Genomic DNA, 20,305 nt, shown 5'->3' with positions numbered 1-20,305 from the left:
GTAAACGTCTGATGAATGCTTCACTTTGAGCAGGTGCGTCGTGATATAACTGGAATAGTGTTCAAAGGGTGTAAAACCCAATTAACTCACTCACCCAGTATGACGTGGGTCTGTGTATATGCACTATGCAGGTAACATTTTTTCTAAAGACACGTATGGTCTTCGCAAGAAAGTTTTATTTACAAAACTTCATTGGGAATATTCATGCACATACAAGACATACAATCATAAACTACTTGAACAAACTGCCGGGCAAAAGAAAGTATATACAGTAAACTACGGTTATAACGAACACGCTTATAACGAACTTACGGATATAACGAACTTACTTTTTTGGTCCCGACTATTTGCTGTAGTTATGCTGTATATATGCTTATAACGAACTACGGTTATAACGAACTAAAATTAGTAGTCCCTTTGAGTTCGTTATAACCGTACTTTACTGTATTTGAAAATTTGACAAAAAATTCCAAATGTTATCAAAACGTTACTAGAAAACAGTCGCCGAAACATTGCAAACGTAAGGTCGAAAACACAACTACGATACCCGTATCAAATGTACCCGAATAACCATTTCTTCAGCCGAAAAACAATCTCTTTCATTTTTAGCCACCATCAAACATGGGTGTGTACTCTCTTTCGCCCAACAGTTCATATCTTTGAATACAGATTCTCACTTCCGTGGTTAACAATGAAAACAAATGCATAAATGATGTGCCTCGAACAACTCGAAAAGGATGCCTACGTATTATAATAAATACGGAGGAAGACATAAGTTTAAAATATTTAGAGAGCACACAGTAAAATACAATCAGGTCTTGTCTCTAATTTTTTTAAATGCTCATAGAGTCATTCATAAACGTTAGTAATTGCCAACATTCGTTTGTTAACAACCACTGACATTCGGTTTTCCATTTCACAGTAATCTGAACAACATTAGGTCAATTTTGTAAAAATATTATATATGCAGTAAACTATGTTTATAACGAACACGCTTATAACGAAGTGACGGATATAACGAACTGTGGTTTTTGGGCCCAGCCATTTGCTTAAAACGAACTGCGGTTACAATGGACAAAAAATATTGGTCCCTTTGAGTTCGTTATAACCGAAGTTTACTGAACATATGCACATCAGCTCAAGGAAAGCTGTTACTGAATTTTAAAAAAAGATAGCTAGAATGTTTTCATCTGTGAGAAATAGCATGTGAATTGAGTTATAAACCCAAATGTGGCTGTGACAAAGCGTCTCGTGGTGTAAACCTTGCAGACAAAGGGCGACAATTGATCCTAATCTGGCTATGGGGCTAGAAGGCAGATACAGTGGACAATAGCGGATGAATTACTACGCTGGTTATATTTTTCGACATGGCGTCTAGTTAGCGGGGGTCCAAACAATCCTATTAACGAGGAGGAGATCCCAATCGCAGTTTATATTTCAAACCTGACAAGAAATTTCCAGAGCTATGACAAGGAGATATTCTGAGACCCTCTCTTTTCCAAACAATGTTGACAAGGTGTAATATTTTTCTTTGGCTATGGACATATATTCAGATGCTATCGTGGTGCTGTTTCTAGCATAAGAGCAAGCTGTAAAGAGAGATTTAGAAAAGTGTCTAAACGCTGTCGAAAAATACGGCTGTGACGAGACAACGCGGTTTATGTAGACATCGTAGGTGCCTGTCTTGGTCGTTCGACGCGATACCAATCTTTTCATTGTTTCAAAATGGCCAGTACCTGGCGAGATTTCTCCTAGTCTACACTGTACGATTGTATCTTCTGTCCCTTAGGATCACAGTGATGGGTTGTTTATGTGAATAGCATTATGAACAGAACACGACGGTAAGACACAACGACTCGACAGCGGGTCACCGCCGTTTAGACGATAGTCTATGTATGCGGACTTTTTACTATAACTAACAATACCCCCGCCGCCGTATCTATTCAGTAAATCCCTTCAATCAAGTCGATGAAATTTTGACAAGGATTTGCAAAACGCCAAGGGCGGATCCTAATCCGACATATATCATACGAATAATGAGTTGATTCTGACGATAGCGGTGCCACCGACTCTGATTCAGTTTCGTTTTATTTCGAGGCCCAGTTTTTAATATTTCCAAGGACGTAGTGAACAATCTAATACGAAAAGTGATTTAGCTTGAAATGTATATTTTTTTAGCGGGTAATATATGTCTAACTATGTCGTCTAGTCGTGCAGACTCCTGTGTTTTGAGGGAACAGACAAATGGGTGGTCCTTTCGCATGAAATTTATAAGCAAATTGTGATTCTGCTTTTATAAACGATTTTAATGAGCGTAGAGTGTTGTTGACAAGCTTCGGGTTTTTTAAATTAAGTTTAGATATGAATACACAATGTCTTTCAAAAATTTAAAGGCAACATTAACAGATGTTACGCGACACTAAACCCATTTTCAACTTGACCTCAGCTCAGCATTCACAGACAGTACCTATATACACTTCACGTTTTCCTGCACGTGACATGAACATTAATATATTACGTCACAAGGTCCTTGATTAACAACTGAAAGGTGTTTTATACACACCGAGTTTCGATATTTGAGACTATAATTTTGATGACGATAACAAACACATGGTTACAATATGCCTTGCTGAATGTTAGACAAGCACCACGCCATGTTTTCTTTTTGTAAACACTGAAAGTAAAGTTCCAACCTGACGTTTTGTTCTTTCATATTTATCGGTAATTACCCTAATTGACACGGTCTTCGGTCGTTGACTTTACCCAGCCGAGAATTCTACCAATTATATGACAAATATATACTCAACATGTCACGTTGTAAGAGTATAGAAGCAACTCAGGAGAGTCACCCAGTGGAAGATTCCGCTTTTGACGGTTTGTTTGTTTGTAGTTTAATGTCGCAATATTCCAGTTATATGAAAACGGCCTTAAAAACCAAAAAAGACGGAGACGGAAAGGGGTGTGTGGTTATGTGAGTGGGGGGTGGGGGTGGGGGTGGGGGTGGGGGGTGGATGTTGGGTGGGGGTGGGGGGTGGTTGGTTAAATTTGATCACAAGTTTAAATTTGATCACATAAGAATTGCAACAATTCAATGTGCCATATGTGAGATTTCGTATAGGCTTAACAGTAATAATGTAAAATTTGTGAAGAAATTTGTGAATTCTTTGAGACTACATGTATATCTATTGTACACTTTACATAATGCGATTCATGTCATATATGTCTGTGTCACACATAAAGACTACCGGGGATGGGGCGATTGGGTGTCTGAATAATTTCAGCGTTTGCAGGTCAAGCCGAACATTATGTCTGATAAGTGAGTGGGTATGGTTTTACACCCATTAGAAACATAACAGCAATATCACGGCGGAGGACATCATTGGCTCCACACATTGTACTCATGGGGAATAGAACCTGGGTCTGCGGCGAGACAAGCGAAGGCTTCAACCACTAGGCTACCCTACCAACCCTATTCGGTACGGTGTTACTACAATGAAATGATAGATGCCATCGGATGTAAGGTTGTATTTGTTTAATTGAGATAATCTGTGTCGATGTATCCTGCACAGGGAGACCCCTGAAGATCAGGGATAGAACAGGTCTTCAGCAACCATGTATGCTTGCCGTAAGAGGCGAGTATCGGGACCACATCCGTGAAGATCCGGGATAGAACAGGTCTTCAGCAACCATGTATGCTTGTCGTAAGAGGCGAGTATCGGGACCACATCCGTGAAGATCCGGGATAGAACAGGTCTTCAGCAACCATGTATGCTTGCCGTAAGAGGCGAGTATCGGGACCACACCCCTGAAGATCTGGGATAGAACAGGTCTTCAGCAACCATGTATGCTTGTCGTAAGAGGCGAGTATCGGGACCACATCCGTGAAGATCCGGGATAGAACAGGTCTTCAGCAACCATGTATGCTTGCCGTAAGAGGCGAGTATCGGGACCACACCCCTGAAGATCTGGGATAGAACAGGTCTTCAGCAACCATGTATGCTTGTCGTAAGAGGCGAGTATCGGGACCACATCCGTGAAGATCCGGGACAGAACAGGTCTTCAGCAACCATGTATGCTTGCCGTAAGAGGCGAGTATCGGGACGACACCCCTGAAGATCTGGGATAGAACAGGTCTTCAGCAACCATGTATGCTTGTCGTAAGAGGCGAGTATCGGGACCACATCCGTGAAGATCCGGGATAGAACAGGTCTTCAGCAACCCATGCTTGTCGTTATAGGCGACAATGCTTCTCGTTAGAGGCGACTAATGGGGTCGTGATGTCATCCATCACTGGATTGTCTGATCCAGATTTCATTATTTACAGACCGCCGTCATATAGCTGGAATATTGCTGAGTGCGGCGTAAAACAACAACCAACCAGACCTAGACAGGGAGGGAGCCGTCTGTTCACTGCGTAATCGAGGAATGCTACTTAGCATTGTCGGAGTCGGCGTGAGAGCTACATACACATTTACTGACGGACACACATGACCTTCGAGGGACCATCCTCGTTTCACAGGGTCATTATACGAGATAGAAATAATCAGAATGTAAACTGCCGGGCTAAAGAAAGTATACACCCATGGTTGATGGTATCTAAAAATCAAACAAGAAATGCATGGTTATTCGTTGGTGATGTGTTTCGGCGATTGTTTGCTTGTTTGCTTGTTTGATGTTTAACGCCACACTCAGCAATATTCCAGCTATATGAATATTATCTGTAAATAATCGAGTCTGGACCAGACAATCCAGTGATTGACATCATGAGCGTCGATCCACGCAGTTGGGATACGATGACATGCATCAACCAAGTCAGCAAGCCTGACAACGTTTTGATAACGTTTCTAATAGTTTGATCAAATCCAATTGTCAAGGGTATATTTTTTTGCCCAGCAGTGTACTTGATTAGATGATGGTGGAGGTAGTTTGATGCAGAAGAATAGGAAGTCGGGTGTAGCTCATGACGACGGTGGGCGTCTCTGTTCATGACCAGAGTTACGTCAGATCGCTGTGTAAACGTCCACTTGAACACATACTATCTGCAAGCAACGCAACCAACCACGTGTAAGGGGGCGCAACTCCGGTAGTCACACGAAATCCCAGTGCAACCGACACCGTATATGGCATGCAAATCTGAATTCAAACGGAAGCAACGTATTACTCACCACCACGTGAAATCATACGTTGCAGCATAAGAAATAAAATTCAAAGGGTTTCTTTTAATCTTGGGATTCTGTGCACGGACCAGTGAATCCGAGCCAATTCAAGGGAGGTAACTCTGCATCAAAGCGACCACCCTAGTCACAGATATGTACAGATCACATAGCCTCCATATCATCTCGCTGACCGCCCTCAGTCGCTCGTCTGCTCTTCCATTCAGATGTCTCCACGCTGTCCCGCGTGGGTCGCCTCTTCGCGTCTGACTCTTCCAGCAATATTTACATAGCGGAGACAGCTTAAACCACAAAGAGAGTGATACCTTTTAAATGCCTAGTAGTAATTGTCGGAACAGTATCTCGAATTAGGGACTCGGGCGAGTTAAACGTCAACACTGAGCGCCTGAGAGGGCGGGGGAGGGAGCGCTAGTGACCTCTAGCGCGTGGCACGTGCTACTTCAAAGGCACCGATAGAAGTGTATGTAAATGGCGCTACTGCAAGTCGAGATTAGCTGAATGGTTTACGACAATACGTATTCCGACTTTACGACATCTAACCTCGGTGTGGTTTACCGCAAAGCGGATTACGGTTACTTATCGTTGATAAAGACCGAATTGATTCAATATTTACCCGCTTCGTATTTTGTAAGATCATTCTTTAATGTCGCACAAAGCATAACAAAACGGAAAAGAGGGAGCACCTCGCACTACAAACAATGAATTGTTCAACTCTCTTCAGATCATGCTTGACAGACTAGCATAGGCCAACGCTTATCTCAAACATATCATGGCGTTTTGGGGATAGAGTATTTGAAAGACACCTAGAAATATTTTATCTGATATTAAGCTATGTATCAAGTGAAAAAAACCATATTCTTAACACAATATATGGTGGCTGTTGAATGTGGGGCCAAACGCAAAGTAACCATACAGGACACGATATTTCTTTATATTAGCATATATTAACGGACCAGAAAAGCATCAAGTCCACGTAACTATTAAAGTAAAGACCAGAAAAGACCTCGTTACAATTGAACACACTGACCAGAATCGCCTCAAGTCTGTGTTACTATTGAAAATACGAACCAGAAACGCCTCACGCCCATGTACTATTGAAAATACGAACCAGGATAGCATCAAGTCTGTGTTACTATTGAAAATACGAACCAGGATAGCATCAAGTCTGTGTTACTATTGAAAATACGAACCAGAATCGCCTCACGCCCATGTACTATTGAAAATACGAACCAGGAAAGTTTCAAGTCCATGTTGCTATTGGAAATACGGACTAGAATAACATCAAATTCATGTTACTATTGAACACACTGTCCAGGATAGCCTCAGGCCTATGCGACTATTGAACATACGGACAATAACAGCCAGAACTCAATGTTACTATTGAGCATACGAACCAGAATAGCCTCAAACCTTTGTTACTATTGACCAGAATAGCATCAAGTCCATATTACGATTGAACACACTGACCAGAATCGCCTCAAGTCTGTGTTACTATTGAAAATACGAACCAGGATGGCATCACGTTCATGTTACTATGTTACTATTGACAATACGAGCCAGGATATCATCAAGTCCATGTTACTATGTTACTATTGACAATACGAAACCACGATGGCATCACGTTCACGTTACTATGTTACTATTGACAATACGAACCAGGATGGCATCAAGTCCATGTTACTATTTTACTATTGACAATATGAACCAGGATAGCATCAAGTCCATGTTACTATTGGAAATACGAACCAAGATAAAAAGCATCACGTTCATGTTACTTTGTAACTATTTAAAATACGAACCAGGATAGCATCACATTCATGTCACTATGTTACCATTGAACATGCGGACAAGAATAACCTGAAGCCTATGCTACTATTGAAAATACTGTCCAGAATAGCCTTAAGCCCAAAGTATGTTACGATTAAACATACGGACCAGAATGACATCAATCGTACGTTACTTTTCAAGATACGGACCAGAATTGCCTCACGTCCATGGTACGATTGAACATACCGGCCAGAATAACCTCTCGTCCTTTTTACTATTGAACACAACGACCAGAATAACCTCAAGTCTATGCTACTATTGAAGATCCTGACCAGAATCGCCTCTAGTCCATGTCACTATTGAAGATCCTGACCAGAATCGCCTCTAGTCCATGTCACTATTGAAGATCCTGACCAGAATCGCCTCTAGTCCATGTCACTATTGAAGATCCTGACCAGAATCGCCTCTAGTCCATGTCACTATTGAAGATCCTGACCAGAATCGCCTCTAGTCCATGTCACTATTGAAGATCCTGACCAGAATCGCCTCTAGTCCATGTCACTATTGAAGATCCTGACCAGAATCGCCTCTAGTCCATGTCACTATTGAAGATCCTGACCAGAATCGCCTCTAGTCCATGTTACTATTGAACAAACAGGCCAGAATAGCCTCAAGCACTATGTTACTATTGAAGATACGGACCAGAATCGCCTCTAGTCCATGTCACTATTGAAGATACGGACCAGAATCGCCTCTAGTCCATGTCACTATTGAAGATACGGAACAGAATCGCCTCTAGTCAATGTCACTATTAAAGATACGGAACAGAATCGCCTCTAGTCCATGTTACTATTGAACAAACAGGCCAGAATAGCCCCAAGCACTATGTTACTATTGAAGATACGGACCAGAATCGCCTCTAGTCCATGTCACTCGTGAAGATACGGAACTGAATCGCCTCTAGTCCATGTCACTATTGAAGATATGGACCAGAATCGCCTCTAGTCCATGTCACTATTGAAGATACGGACCTGACAAACCTCAAGTCCATGTCACTATTGAAGATACGGACCTGACAAACATCAAGTCCATGTCACTATTGAAGATACGGACCTGACAAACATCAAGTCAATGTCACTATTGAAGATACGGACCTGACAAACCTCAAGTCCATGTCACTATTGAAGATACGGACCTGACAAACCTCAAGTCCATGTCACTATTGAAGATACGGACCTGACAAACATCAAGTCCATGTCACTATTGAAGATACGGACCTGACAAACACCAAGTCCATGTCACTATTGAAGATACGGACATGACAAACATCAAGTCCATGTCACTATTGAAGATACGGACCTGACAAACCTCAAGTCCATGTCACTATTGAAGATACGGACCTGACAAACATCAAGTCCCTGTCACTATTAAAAATACGGACCTGACAAACCTCAAGTCCCTGTCACTATTGAAGATACGGACCTGACAAACCTCAAGTCCCTGTCATTATTGAAGATACGGACCTGACAAACCTCACGTCCATGTCACTATTGAAGATACAGACCTGACAAACCTCAAGTCCATGTCATTATTGAAGATATGGACCTGACAAACCTCAAGTCCATGTCACTATTGAAGATACGGACCTGACAAACATCAAGTCCCTGTCACTATTGAAGATACGGACCTGACAAACCTCAAGTCCCTGTCACTATTGAAGATACGGACCTGACAAACTTCAAGTCCATGTCACTATTGAAGATACGGACCTGACAAACCTCAAGTCCCTGTCACTATTGAAGATACGGACCTGACAAACCTCAAGTCCATGTCACTATTGAAGATACGGACCTGAAAAACCTCAAGTCCCTGTCACTATTGAAGAAACGGACCTGACAAACCTCAAGTCCATGTCACTATTGAAGATACGGACCTGACAAACATCAAGTCCATGTCACTATTGAAGATACGGACCTGACAAACTTCAAGTCCATGTCACTATTGAAGATACGGACCTGACAAACCTCAAGTCCATGTCACTATTGATGATACGGACATGACAAACCTCAAGTCCATGTTACTATTGGAGATACGGACCAGAATCACCTCAAGTCCCTGTCACTATTGAAGATACGGACCTGACAAACCTCAAGTCCATGTCACTATTGAAGATACGGACCTGACAAACATCATGTCCCTGTCACTATTGAAGATACGGACCTGACAAACATCAAGTCCCTGTCACTATTGAAGATACGGACCTGACAAACCTCAAGTCCATGTCACTATTGAAGATACGGACCTGACAAACCTCAAGTCCATGTCACTATTGAAGATACGGACCTGACGAACCTCAAGTCCCTGTCACTATTGAAGATACGGACCTGACAAACCTCAAGTCCCTGTCACTATTGAAGATACGGACCTGACAAACCTCAAGTCCCTGTCACTATTGAAGATACGGACCTGACAAACCTCAAGTCCATGTCACTATTGAAGATCCGGACCTGACAAACCTCAAGTCCATGTCACTATTGAAGATACGGACCTGACAAACCTCAAGTCCCTGTCACTATTGAAGATACGGAAGATGAGATAATATATTTGTAACTTTGATATGGGCTAGTGGACACACTTGCCTCGGGAAGATGAGATGATATATTTGTAACTTTGATATTGGCTAGTGGACACACTTGCCTCGTGAAGATGAGATGATATATTTGTAACTTTGATATTGGCTGGTGGACACACTTGCCTCGTGAAGATGAGATGATATATTTGTAACTTTGATATTGGCTGTAGGACACACTTGCCTCGGGAAGATGAGATGATATATTTGTAACTTTGATATTGGCTAGTGGACACACTTGCCTCGTGAAGATGAGATGATATATTTGTAACTTTGATATTGGCTGGTGGACACACTTGCCTCGTGAAGATGAGATGATATATTTGTAACTTTGATATTGGCTGGTGGACACACTTGCCTCGGGAAGATGAAATGATATATTTGTAACTTTGATATTGGCTCGTGGACACTCTTGCCTTGGGAAGATGAAATGATATATTTGTAACTTTGATATGGGCTAGTAGACACACTTGCCTCGGGAAGATGAGATGATATATTTGTAACTTTGATATCGGCTAGTAGACACACTTGCCTCGGGAAGATGAGATGATATATTTGTAACTTTGATATGGGCTAGTGGACACACTTGCCTCGGGAAGATGAAATGATATATTTGTAACTTTGATATGGGCTAGTAGACACACTTGCCTCGGGAAGATGAGATGATATATTTGTAACTTTGATATCGGCTAGTAGACACACTTGTCTCGGGAAGATGAGATGATATATTTGTAACTTTGATATGGGCTGGTGGACACACTTGCCTCGTGAAGATGAGATGATATATTTGTAACTTTGATATTGGCTGGTGGACACACTTGCCTCGGGAAGATGAGATGATATATTTGTAACTTTGATATGGGCTAGTAGACACACTTGCCTCGGGAAGATGAGATGATATATTTGTAACTTTGATATTGGCTGGTGGACACACTTGCCTCGTGAAGATGAGATGATATATTTGTAACTTGGATATGGGCTGGTGGACACACTTGCCTCGGGAAGATGAGATGATATATTTGTAACTTTGATATGGGCTAGTGGACACACTTGCCTCGGGAAGATGAGATGATATATTTGTAACTTTGATATGGGCTGGTGGACACACTTGCCTCGTGAAGATGAGATGATATATTTGTAACTTGGATATGGGCTGGTGGACACACTTGCCTCGGGAAGATGAGATGATATATTTGTAACTTTGATATGGGCTAGTGGACACACTTGCCTCGGGAAGATGAGATGATATATTTGTAACTTTGATATGGGCTAGTGGACACACTTGCCTCGGGAAGATGAAATGATATATTTGTAACTTTGATATGGGCTAGTGGACACACTTGCCTCGGGAAGATGAGATGATATATTTGTAACTTTGATATTGGCTGGTGGATACACTTGCCTCGGGAAGATGATATATTTGTAACTCACCGGCTAGAACGCTTGGAGGTCCGGATTCGATCAGTGCAAGTACCAACAGTAAGGCAAATACCATTATCCTGAAAAATAACGAAAATACAAATTAATACCCGAATTAATAGGGTATTTTCAATATAACCTGTAGCTTCACAAGTAGCGACAATAAACGAAAATACTTTAAACAATCGTGTGAAAAAAAGAGTAATTAATCGCATGTAATTTCGAAAAACGAGATCACTGCTATGACAACAACCATCGTTTCTCTTTCGCAGTCTCGAAAATATGCCTTGTGTAATATAAATGTGTAATCTCCATCTTTAAGGCCTACAAAATAAAACTTTGTCACCATTCTACGATATCCCTTCTTGTATAAAACTATTTTCGAAAGGCGTCCACCTTTAACGCAAGAACTCGCCCGAGAAACAAGGGGAGGTAACTCTAATCGCCTCTCCCGCATACCTTCAGTATTTTCTTTCCTCGTGAGACAGCGCGTGTGCGCCATTGAGCCTGACAGAGTGTTAGCAATCAAGACCCGCGAGCTATGAACTCTCCAAACACCGACGACCGTCTCGGTAAAGCGACGTGGTATCTAATAGCTCGAGACCAGTCGGCGCTCACGATATGACGAAACAAATACCTGGAAAGTTTCCTTTTAAAAGCTATTGTTTCTTTCCTGAGGTTGATAACAAAGAACAAAGGATGACGCTTCAGCATAAAACGATTCCATATAGTTTTATTGTAGTTCCAAATGATCCGAGCTCAAACAAACAGATTTACAAAGACAGAAACAAATAATTTCAGACCGTATATATTCCCCCTTTTAATAATTAAACTTCGTTATGACGAAACAACATAATTAACTGTTGAAACAAATGTGGTATATTCAATTCCAACAATCTCCACAATGAGCTTTACTTTATGCAGGAATAGGGGCGGTCGGGTAGCCTAGTGGTTAAAGCGTTCGCTCGTCACGCCGAAGACCCGGGTTCGATTCCCGACATGGGTACAATGTGTGATGCCCATCTCTGGTGTCCCCCGTCGTGATATTGCTGAATATTGCTAAAAGCGGCGTAAAACCATACTCACTCACTCATGCAGGAATAGGGCTGTTGGGGTAGTCTAGTGGTTAAAGCCGAAGGCCCGGGTTCGATTCCCCACATGGGTACAATGTGTGAAGCACATTTCTGGTGATATTGCTGGATAGTTGCTAAAAGCGGCGTAAAACAATATTCATTCGCTCACTCAGTCACTCATGCAGGGATAGCGTTGTGAAACATTCTCTTCTGGAAAATGCAACATATATTTACAACGAAAACTTGTTTATTCCGTATCTTGTTTTTACGAACACATCATATTCAGGGCGGTCACTGCTGGGAAAGCTACATGTCTCCGGGTGAGTGAGTAGGGTTTTACGCCGCTTTCAGCAAATTCAAGCAGTATTACGATACGGAACACCAAGCATGGCATGCATATGAAGTTTTGCTATTTATTTAACGCCGCACTCAACATACAACAGTTATATGGCGGCGGTCTTCATATCATCCGAGTCAGGACCGGACAATCCAGTCATAGGCATCATAAGCATCGGTTTACGCAATTGGGATGTGATGACATGCATCAGCTGTCGAGCCTGACCACCCGATCCCGTTAGTCGCTCCTATGATAAGTATATTGTCGCCTCTTACGACAAGCATCGGTTACTGAAAAGCAATTCTAACCCTGCAAATTGTACTTGAAGGGAATCGAAACAGATTGTGACGGGTGAATGCTTTAACCCCACGACCACCCCACGACCACTATGCGTACACAACGTGTCACTACTCCGCACAGCGCACTTGTAAAACGATGTCAATAAGGAGCTACTGCCTCATTTAACCACGTGTCACTATATGGATGACAGCATATTATTTCCCTAAACAGGCACGTGATCTTAATATCCGGAAATCGGACGCTTGGGTCAGCCTGACAACAACTCTTCAGGACTTATTTAAATGTTTTTGAAGTTTTAGTCCCGAATAAGTGACGTCTTCGTACTAAAATTAACATCAACACAACCAGAGATCCGCATTGTTATAGGGGCAACACACACCTTCTGAATTAAATCAAGGTATGTCAACAATTTCCGTTGTAATGCGCTGTTACATAAACAACCGAGACATGGTGAAAGTCTGTGAATTCCACCAATTACGGAATATATTCGGGTCGATTCATGTCAGTCGTGATGAATGTATGTGAAAAATGCAGGTATTTGTTTATAGGGAAACCCGTGTCAAAAACAGTTCGGTGCAAAAAAACAACCCAACGCATATGAATTTGTTCGACAGTTTCCTGGGTGGCAAACAAAACTAAAAATGTTCGAAACTCATAAAATAAATAGCTTTAACAATTGTATACAGTGAAACCCTATCAATGCGGACGGTAATGTTTTGTTGAAAGCAAGATTTACGAGTCGTAGTTATGGTTTGTTTGTTTGTTGTTTAGCGCCGCACTCGGCAATATTCCAGCTATGTGACGACGGGCTTTAAATAACCGAGTCCAGACCAGACAATCCTGTGATTGACATCATGAGCATCGATCCACGTAATTGGGATACGATGACACGCATCAACCAATTTTAGCGAGCCTGACCACTTGATCCCCTTAGTCGCCTCTTACGACAAGCATAGCCGCCTCGATTATTTACAGACCGCCGTCATATATCTGGAATATTGATGAGTGCGGTGTTCAACAACCAACCAACCAACTGTAGTAAATAATAAATAATGCATCATAATTTCATTCGCAGCATTGTGTATTCTTCACCATTAACATAGGAATATCTTCCAAATTCTACCGGAACAGTATTTTCCAAGAGCTATGATATATACCGATAAAAACATACTTTTTTGAAATATTCAAAGATATAGTTTGTCCTATGCAGAATTCTAAATATGTAGGTTAGATTAAATCTACCTTATAAAAATATTTACCATGTGACTTCCGACCCCAGCTGATAAATTGTCCGCCATGTTAGGCCTGGGAGCGAATTAGTCCTGACAACTTGTGAAGATAAATAGTTGTTAGGAAAACAAAATCCCTCCCATTGGGCATATCCTGATGTCATGGGCATGATATACATGCTTCAGAACAACTGATTATGACATTTTTTGTCTCCATGGAAAAGGCATGAAGCTATTAGGCAGTAAGGATATAACGAATGTGTGATAAACGTGAAAGATGCCAATGTTGTGATTGTTTTTTTCAATTTTCGGTTTTATGAATTTACAAGTATTTTACATCTCCATTCTATTCTGAAAATACACAGGACCCATTCACTACCACAGCTTCGTCTTGAGTCCGATTCGAAAGATACCGCATCCTTCGCCCACTTACTCACTCCCCCACACCAGCTCAGCCAGCCTGACCCCCTCTCCCTCGTTAACAACCAAACCTGTCCCTTCACCCCCTCCCTCCCCTCGCAACAGATCAGTCAGCCTGACACCATCTCCCTCGTTAACAACCAACCATGTCCCTTCACCCCCTCCCCTCGCAACTGATCAGCAAGCCTGACCCCCTCTCCCTCGTTAACAACCAAACCTGTCCCTTCACCCTCCCCCCTCCCTCCCCTCGCAACAGCTCGGCAAGCCTGACCCCCTCTCCCTCGTTAACAACCAAACCTGTCCCTTCACCCTCCCCTCGCAACAGCTCAGCCAGCCTGACCCCCTGTCCCTTCACCCCCTCCCCTTGCAATAGCCTGACCCCCTCTCCACCTGTCCCTTCACCCCCTCCCCTCGCAACAGCTCAGCCAGCCTGACCCCCTCTCCCTCGTTAACAACTAACCCTGTCCCTTCACCCCCTCCCCTCGCAACAGCTCAGCCAGCCTGACCCCCTCTCCCTCGTTAACAACCAAACCTGTCCCTTCACCCCCTCCCCTCGCAACAGCTCAGCCAGCCTGACCTCCTGTCCCTTCACCCCCTCCCCTCGCAACAGCTCAGCCAGCCTGACCCCCTCTCCCTCGTTAACAACCAAACCTGTCCCTTCACCCTCCCCTCGCAACAGCTCAGCCAGCCTGACCTCCTGTCCCTTCACCCCCTCCCCTCGCAATAGCCTGACCCCCTCTGCACCTGTCCCTTCACCCCCTCCCCTCGCAATAGCCTGACCCCCTCTGCACCTGTCCCTTCACCCCCTCCCCTCACAACAGCTCAGCCAGCCTGACCCCCTCTCACAAGTATTCAAGTCTTTATTCATGTACATGTGTGGGCCAGCGGCCCATGGTACAATATTCGGTCCATCATTAACATTTATAGGCTTAGTGTTTGGAGTCTAACATTCATAGCATGGTATATAAAAGTTGCAACATTTCTAATTACAGTTTCATTGTTTACCGCCATAAGCATATTGAATTTAGGAAGAGTAGGATGTACAAAATACTTCTGTGGTAAATACTGAAGACGAAGTTCATCATAAGCGTTACAAATTAATAAAAAATGATATTCATTCTCGACATATCTTTGGTTGCAACTATTGCACAATCTCTGCTCTCGTGGAGTATTAACGTATCTACCAGTCTCAATATGGAGCAGCCAGCTTGACCTCCTGCCCCTTCACCCCCTCCCCTCGCAATAGCCTGACCCCCTCTCCACCTGTCCCTTCACCCCCTCCCCTCGCAACAGCTCAGCCAGCCTGACCCCCTCTCCCTCGTTAACAACCAAACCTGTCCCTTCACCCTCCCCTCGCAACAGCTCAGCCAGCCTGACACCCTCTCCCTCGTAAACAACTAACCCTGTCCCTTCACCCCCTCCCCTCGCAACAGCTCAGCCAGCCTGACCCCCTCTCCCTCGTTAACAACCAAACCTGTCCCTTCACCCTCCCCTCGCAACAGCTCAGCCAGCCTGACACCCTCTCCCTCGTTAACAACTAACCCTGTCCCTTCACCCCCTCTCCCTCGTTAACAACTAACCCTGTCCCTTCACCCTCTCCCCTCGCAACAGATCAACCAGCCTGACACCCTCTACCTCGTTAACAGCCAACCCTGTCCCTTCACCCCCCCCCCCCCCCCCCCCCCTCGCAACAGCTCGGCAAGCCTGACCCCCTCTCCCTCGTTAACAACCAAACCTGTCCCTTCACCCTCCCCTCGCAACAGCTCAGCCAGCCTGACCTCCTGTCCCTTCACCCCCTCCCCTCGCAATAGCCTGACCCCCTCTCCACCTGTCCCTTCACCCCCTCCCCTCGCAACAGCTCAGCCAGCCTGACCCCCTCTCCCTCGTTAACAACTAACCCTGTCCCTTCACCCCCTCCCCTCGCAACAGCTCAGCCAGCCTGACCCCCTCTCCCTCGTAAACAACTAACCCTGTCCCTTCACCCCCTCCCCTCGCAACAGCTCAGCCAGCCTGACCCCCTCTCCCTCGTTAACAACTAACCCTATCCCTTCACCCCCTCCCCTCGCAACAGCTCAGCTTGCCTGACGCCCGCTACCTTTCCCTCCAAACTACAAACTACAATCTCATTTCCCATTTCAACAATCTCGCAAGCCTGACCCCCTCCCTCTAACAACCAAACCTTACCGTCGCTCCCTCCCTCCCCATGGTACAATTCAGCTAGCCTGACCCTTTCCGTCCTGCAACAACCAAACCTGTCCACGTCCCATAGCCCGTTCCACCCTAGCTACCTCTCAAACCTAACTCCCTTGCCTAGCCTATACAGAAGCCTCCATCCTAACTGGCCCGTCGCCCCTCCCCCATCAACAATCTAGCTACCTCTCAAACCTAGCTCTCCTGCCTAGCCTATACAGAAGTCCCCATCCTACAGAAGTCCACATCACCACCCCCTCTCCTCCTCCTCCCGACATGGAGCCTGACCCCACATCATCACTCCTCTTCCTCCTCCCGACAGCACGCCTGACCCCACATCGCCACCCCTCTCCTCCTCCCAACATCGAACCTGACCCCAGATCACCACCCCCTCTCCTCCCGACATCGAGCCTGGCCCCACATCACCACCCCTCTCCTCCCGACATCGAGCCTGATACCGCGTCCCTCCCACCAGTCTATACCCCTCCAAATTCCAATGCCGTCTCCACGCCTTCACTACCCCCACACACCCCACTGTCAGTCAGCGTTCTCATGTACTCCGCCAAACCCCCATGTTCCCTCACACTATCATACATCTCGTCTAATTCTAATCACCAAGCGCCACTAATCCTACGGCCTGTTTTAAAGCAGCGTAATTCAACGCATAAACCGCATCCGAACCTGTTTACAATTAAGGATTCCTTGATAAGTTGTGCATGTGTACCAATGCAGAGTTCGGTGCAACTGTGAATCGCGTGCCCTCGTTACCGCGTAACGGTACCCCCGTATGTTCACATCCATCTATAACACTCTTCCTCATCAGCTGAACGACCCCTCGGCGATCACGTCTGAAAGCTGACATGTTCTCTGTGCTAAAACTTCATCACCACAATCCTACACATTAAGATTTAACGTTCTGCACCTTTCAATTATTCAAACGGAATTAAAAGCTGCGATTTTTCAAACGCAAACCCCGAATAATCTGACCATATCTATGTCAATCGATCACGTAATCCGTTCACTCGACCGACCTGTCCGGATAAACGAGTTCAAGTGTATATATCATCCTCAGCAGTGCGTTATGACAACTGATTGATTACCAATCAATCATAACGCTAATTGACGACATGTACCAGTCACTAAGGACTTTAATTCCAAACCAGTATTTTTTGTCATTATCACTTTTATTTTATGCGCCCATAAAAATGCTAAAACCATTTAACATTGATTGCTACTGTATCTAAACGTCAAAAGAAACAGATCGATTATCAATCACGTTTCATTGAACTGAAAGCAACCACCATGATGTAACTACTAAATGCCTATCGTTCATCCAACAATGATACGTATCAGGCAACCAAATGACACATTGCTCGTACATGAAATACAAAAAATAACCAGGCATTATTTCCTATGAAACAAATATGATCACGATTTTTTATAGCCTTAGACCATTGCCATTGGTAAAGGTGTCTAGCTGCTTCGTTGCTGTCTATATTATCAATCACTGTTAGGTTACCGAAGACGCACTGGCAAGTTGTCTAACAGAATATACATCACATGTTTCATTCACGATCGTTAACTTTGTACATACGGCAGAAATAAAAGAACCCGGAAAAATTAACCCAATTGTGTTCTTGGGTTGTTGTTTTTTCATATTAAGGTGACTGACTGCTTTAAAAACGTGGACATCGTATTAAAAGCCGAATGAGAGACACAAATGTCTTAATTAAACAAAACGTTGTTATGATAAAAGCTATGTAGCACAAACTCATATTTAACATAAAACAGTTATAAAAAACTGCTAAAAAATAACTTACGGTTAATTTTTTGAAATAAGGAATTTGAAATTATTTCAATAATATAATTGTTTAAATTAGATAAAATTTGATTAATTTACATTGTTATAAAATATATTACTAAAACATAGTATATGTTTATTACTTACTGACGGATGATGAAATTAGAGTTGATATGTAAGTGAGAAAGTTCTGCTAGAAATCCCCGCACTTGAGTAGTAATCCTCACTTCATATGACTGTGGCCCAGGAATAAATGTATGATATCCGTCGATCGGACTTTTTATATCACAGCCACCGCTCGTGCAAAGTAAGATAGGATCTGTTAGAAATTGGAAACATCATTTGTTCCGTATTCTCGAGTTGAGTTGTGATTTGATTCACCAGTACATTTCCACTTATATCGATACAGCGTTGCCTCCCATCACCATGCTAATTATCCGCTTGGCGAATTATGCAAATTTTACGTTGAGAAATCGACAAGGGTTGAAGCAAAACAAATGACGAACTTCAGCGGTTGACTAAACGAATCACGTGAATCAGCTGAGGAAAATATCACAAATCCTTTGAAGCACAGCGCTGAAAAACTTGATTTCACTTAAAATATTCAGTGAAAGTAACCACGTGGGAGATATTGTCAATCAAATCCGTTTTCATAGAACGCTATGTACAACAGCCATGTGAAGCTGATTGAGTGAAATGAGTGACTTGAAGGCCGGGCATCACAGGTAGTGTATCCCGCTTGAAATGCAGCCTTCATGAAACTTACACTAGGTCTTGTAGCCGAGGCAAGTCAATGAAGCGCAAATCCTAAACAATCTCTTCGGCTAAAGCAGGCTGTTCGATTGAGCGACACAGTGCCTCGCTCCACGCGCGGACGTCGGAGTAGACAAGACGGCGAAGATCAAACAAACCCAACAGCCTGACAAAACCGCCTCGTTCATTGAATGAAATATAGACCAAGAAATAGGTGTTTTAATATCTTCTAGAAATAATTAATTTTACACGAATTCCTTTCGAAAAAATGACATTGAAATCCTGATATAGTGGATAGCAGTGTTTGACAATCCTATCATTGTCAAATAGACACAATTCCCATCAATTGCTTCTGTAAAATTCACGAAAAGATTATATTGTCGTTTATCAGAGTTTGTGTGCATTTATTTTAAAAAACCCCAAAACAAACCCAAACGATTGATGACTCGTGGCGTTACTGTCCAAAACATAATACACGTAATCAGAGTTTCATAGCTGAGTCATTTCACCAAATAGTGATCAGAATATTTCTAGCCACATGGTCATGCTATTGCGCGATATACCAGCTTCCCTGACTAAGACTTCGCATCTTTAACAAATACAGTTATGTCGAACAGATCAATATTTAAGAGGTTTACATGAGGTTTACGTTGTTTTTGGGTTGGAATGTGCAGTTATTCTATGCAGACACACACATCTTTCAAGAGAATGACATAATCGGTGCTCTAAAGGGATATTAAGGGATTTCTAGCCATGGAATAGCGTCAATGTTTGGTGGTTTTTCTGATGGCTGACATTTCTGTCTATGAAGAAGGGGACGTGAGACACGATACGATTAACTTTATCGCGAAATGTCACACTTTGCGATAAATCTGATAATACCATTAACAACAGGCGGCCGATGAGACGATGTATTGACTACTTCTTTGCTGTTAAAAGCCGACGAAGACATAAAAATAAAGTTGTCATCCATAAAATGCACCGAATTAAATGTTAAAAAATGAAATTATTGCCAACCGACAACATCTCAACCGCCCATACCAGGCGTCTTTCAACAATGCGTAGTATGTGGTTTAATAAAATATTTTCTGCTTCTCCCTATTTTTAAAATCTCTCTCTCTCTCTCTCTCTCTCTCTCTCTCTCTCTCTCTCTCTCTCTCTCTCTCTCTCTCTCTCGTTTTTAATATCTTGTGTCAGTTTAAACCAGGGATAA

General features: G+C 43.2%; 1 protein-coding gene across 4 annotated transcripts in view; it reads right to left on the bottom strand.

Annotated features, from left to right (window-relative positions):
* The window catches only part of LOC124139585 (chordin-like protein 1), a 41,808-nt gene extending 22,652 nt beyond the window's left edge, over nt 1-19,156 (bottom strand). For all 4 annotated transcript variants that reach the window (XM_048391176.1, XM_048391178.1, XM_048391179.1 and 1 more), the window contains exons 1-2: nt 18,487-19,156; nt 11,002-11,069 (exon numbers count right to left, since the gene is read on the bottom strand). In XM_048391176.1, the coding sequence (XP_048247133.1) occupies nt 11,002-11,065 (64 nt within the window). In that variant the 5' untranslated portion in view covers nt 11,066-11,069; nt 18,487-19,156. The remainder of the gene's footprint in view (nt 1-11,001; nt 11,070-18,486) is intronic.
* Between the last annotated feature and the right edge of the window lie 1,149 nt (nt 19,157-20,305).

The sequence above is a fragment of the Haliotis rufescens genome, unplaced genomic scaffold, assembly GCF_023055435.1.
Source record: "Haliotis rufescens isolate VD_foot unplaced genomic scaffold, xgHalRufe1.0.p SCAF_9, whole genome shotgun sequence".
Classification (NCBI taxonomy): Eukaryota; Metazoa; Mollusca; class Gastropoda; order Lepetellida; family Haliotidae; genus Haliotis; species Haliotis rufescens.
This window is presented reverse-complemented; position numbering and strand designations above follow the sequence as displayed.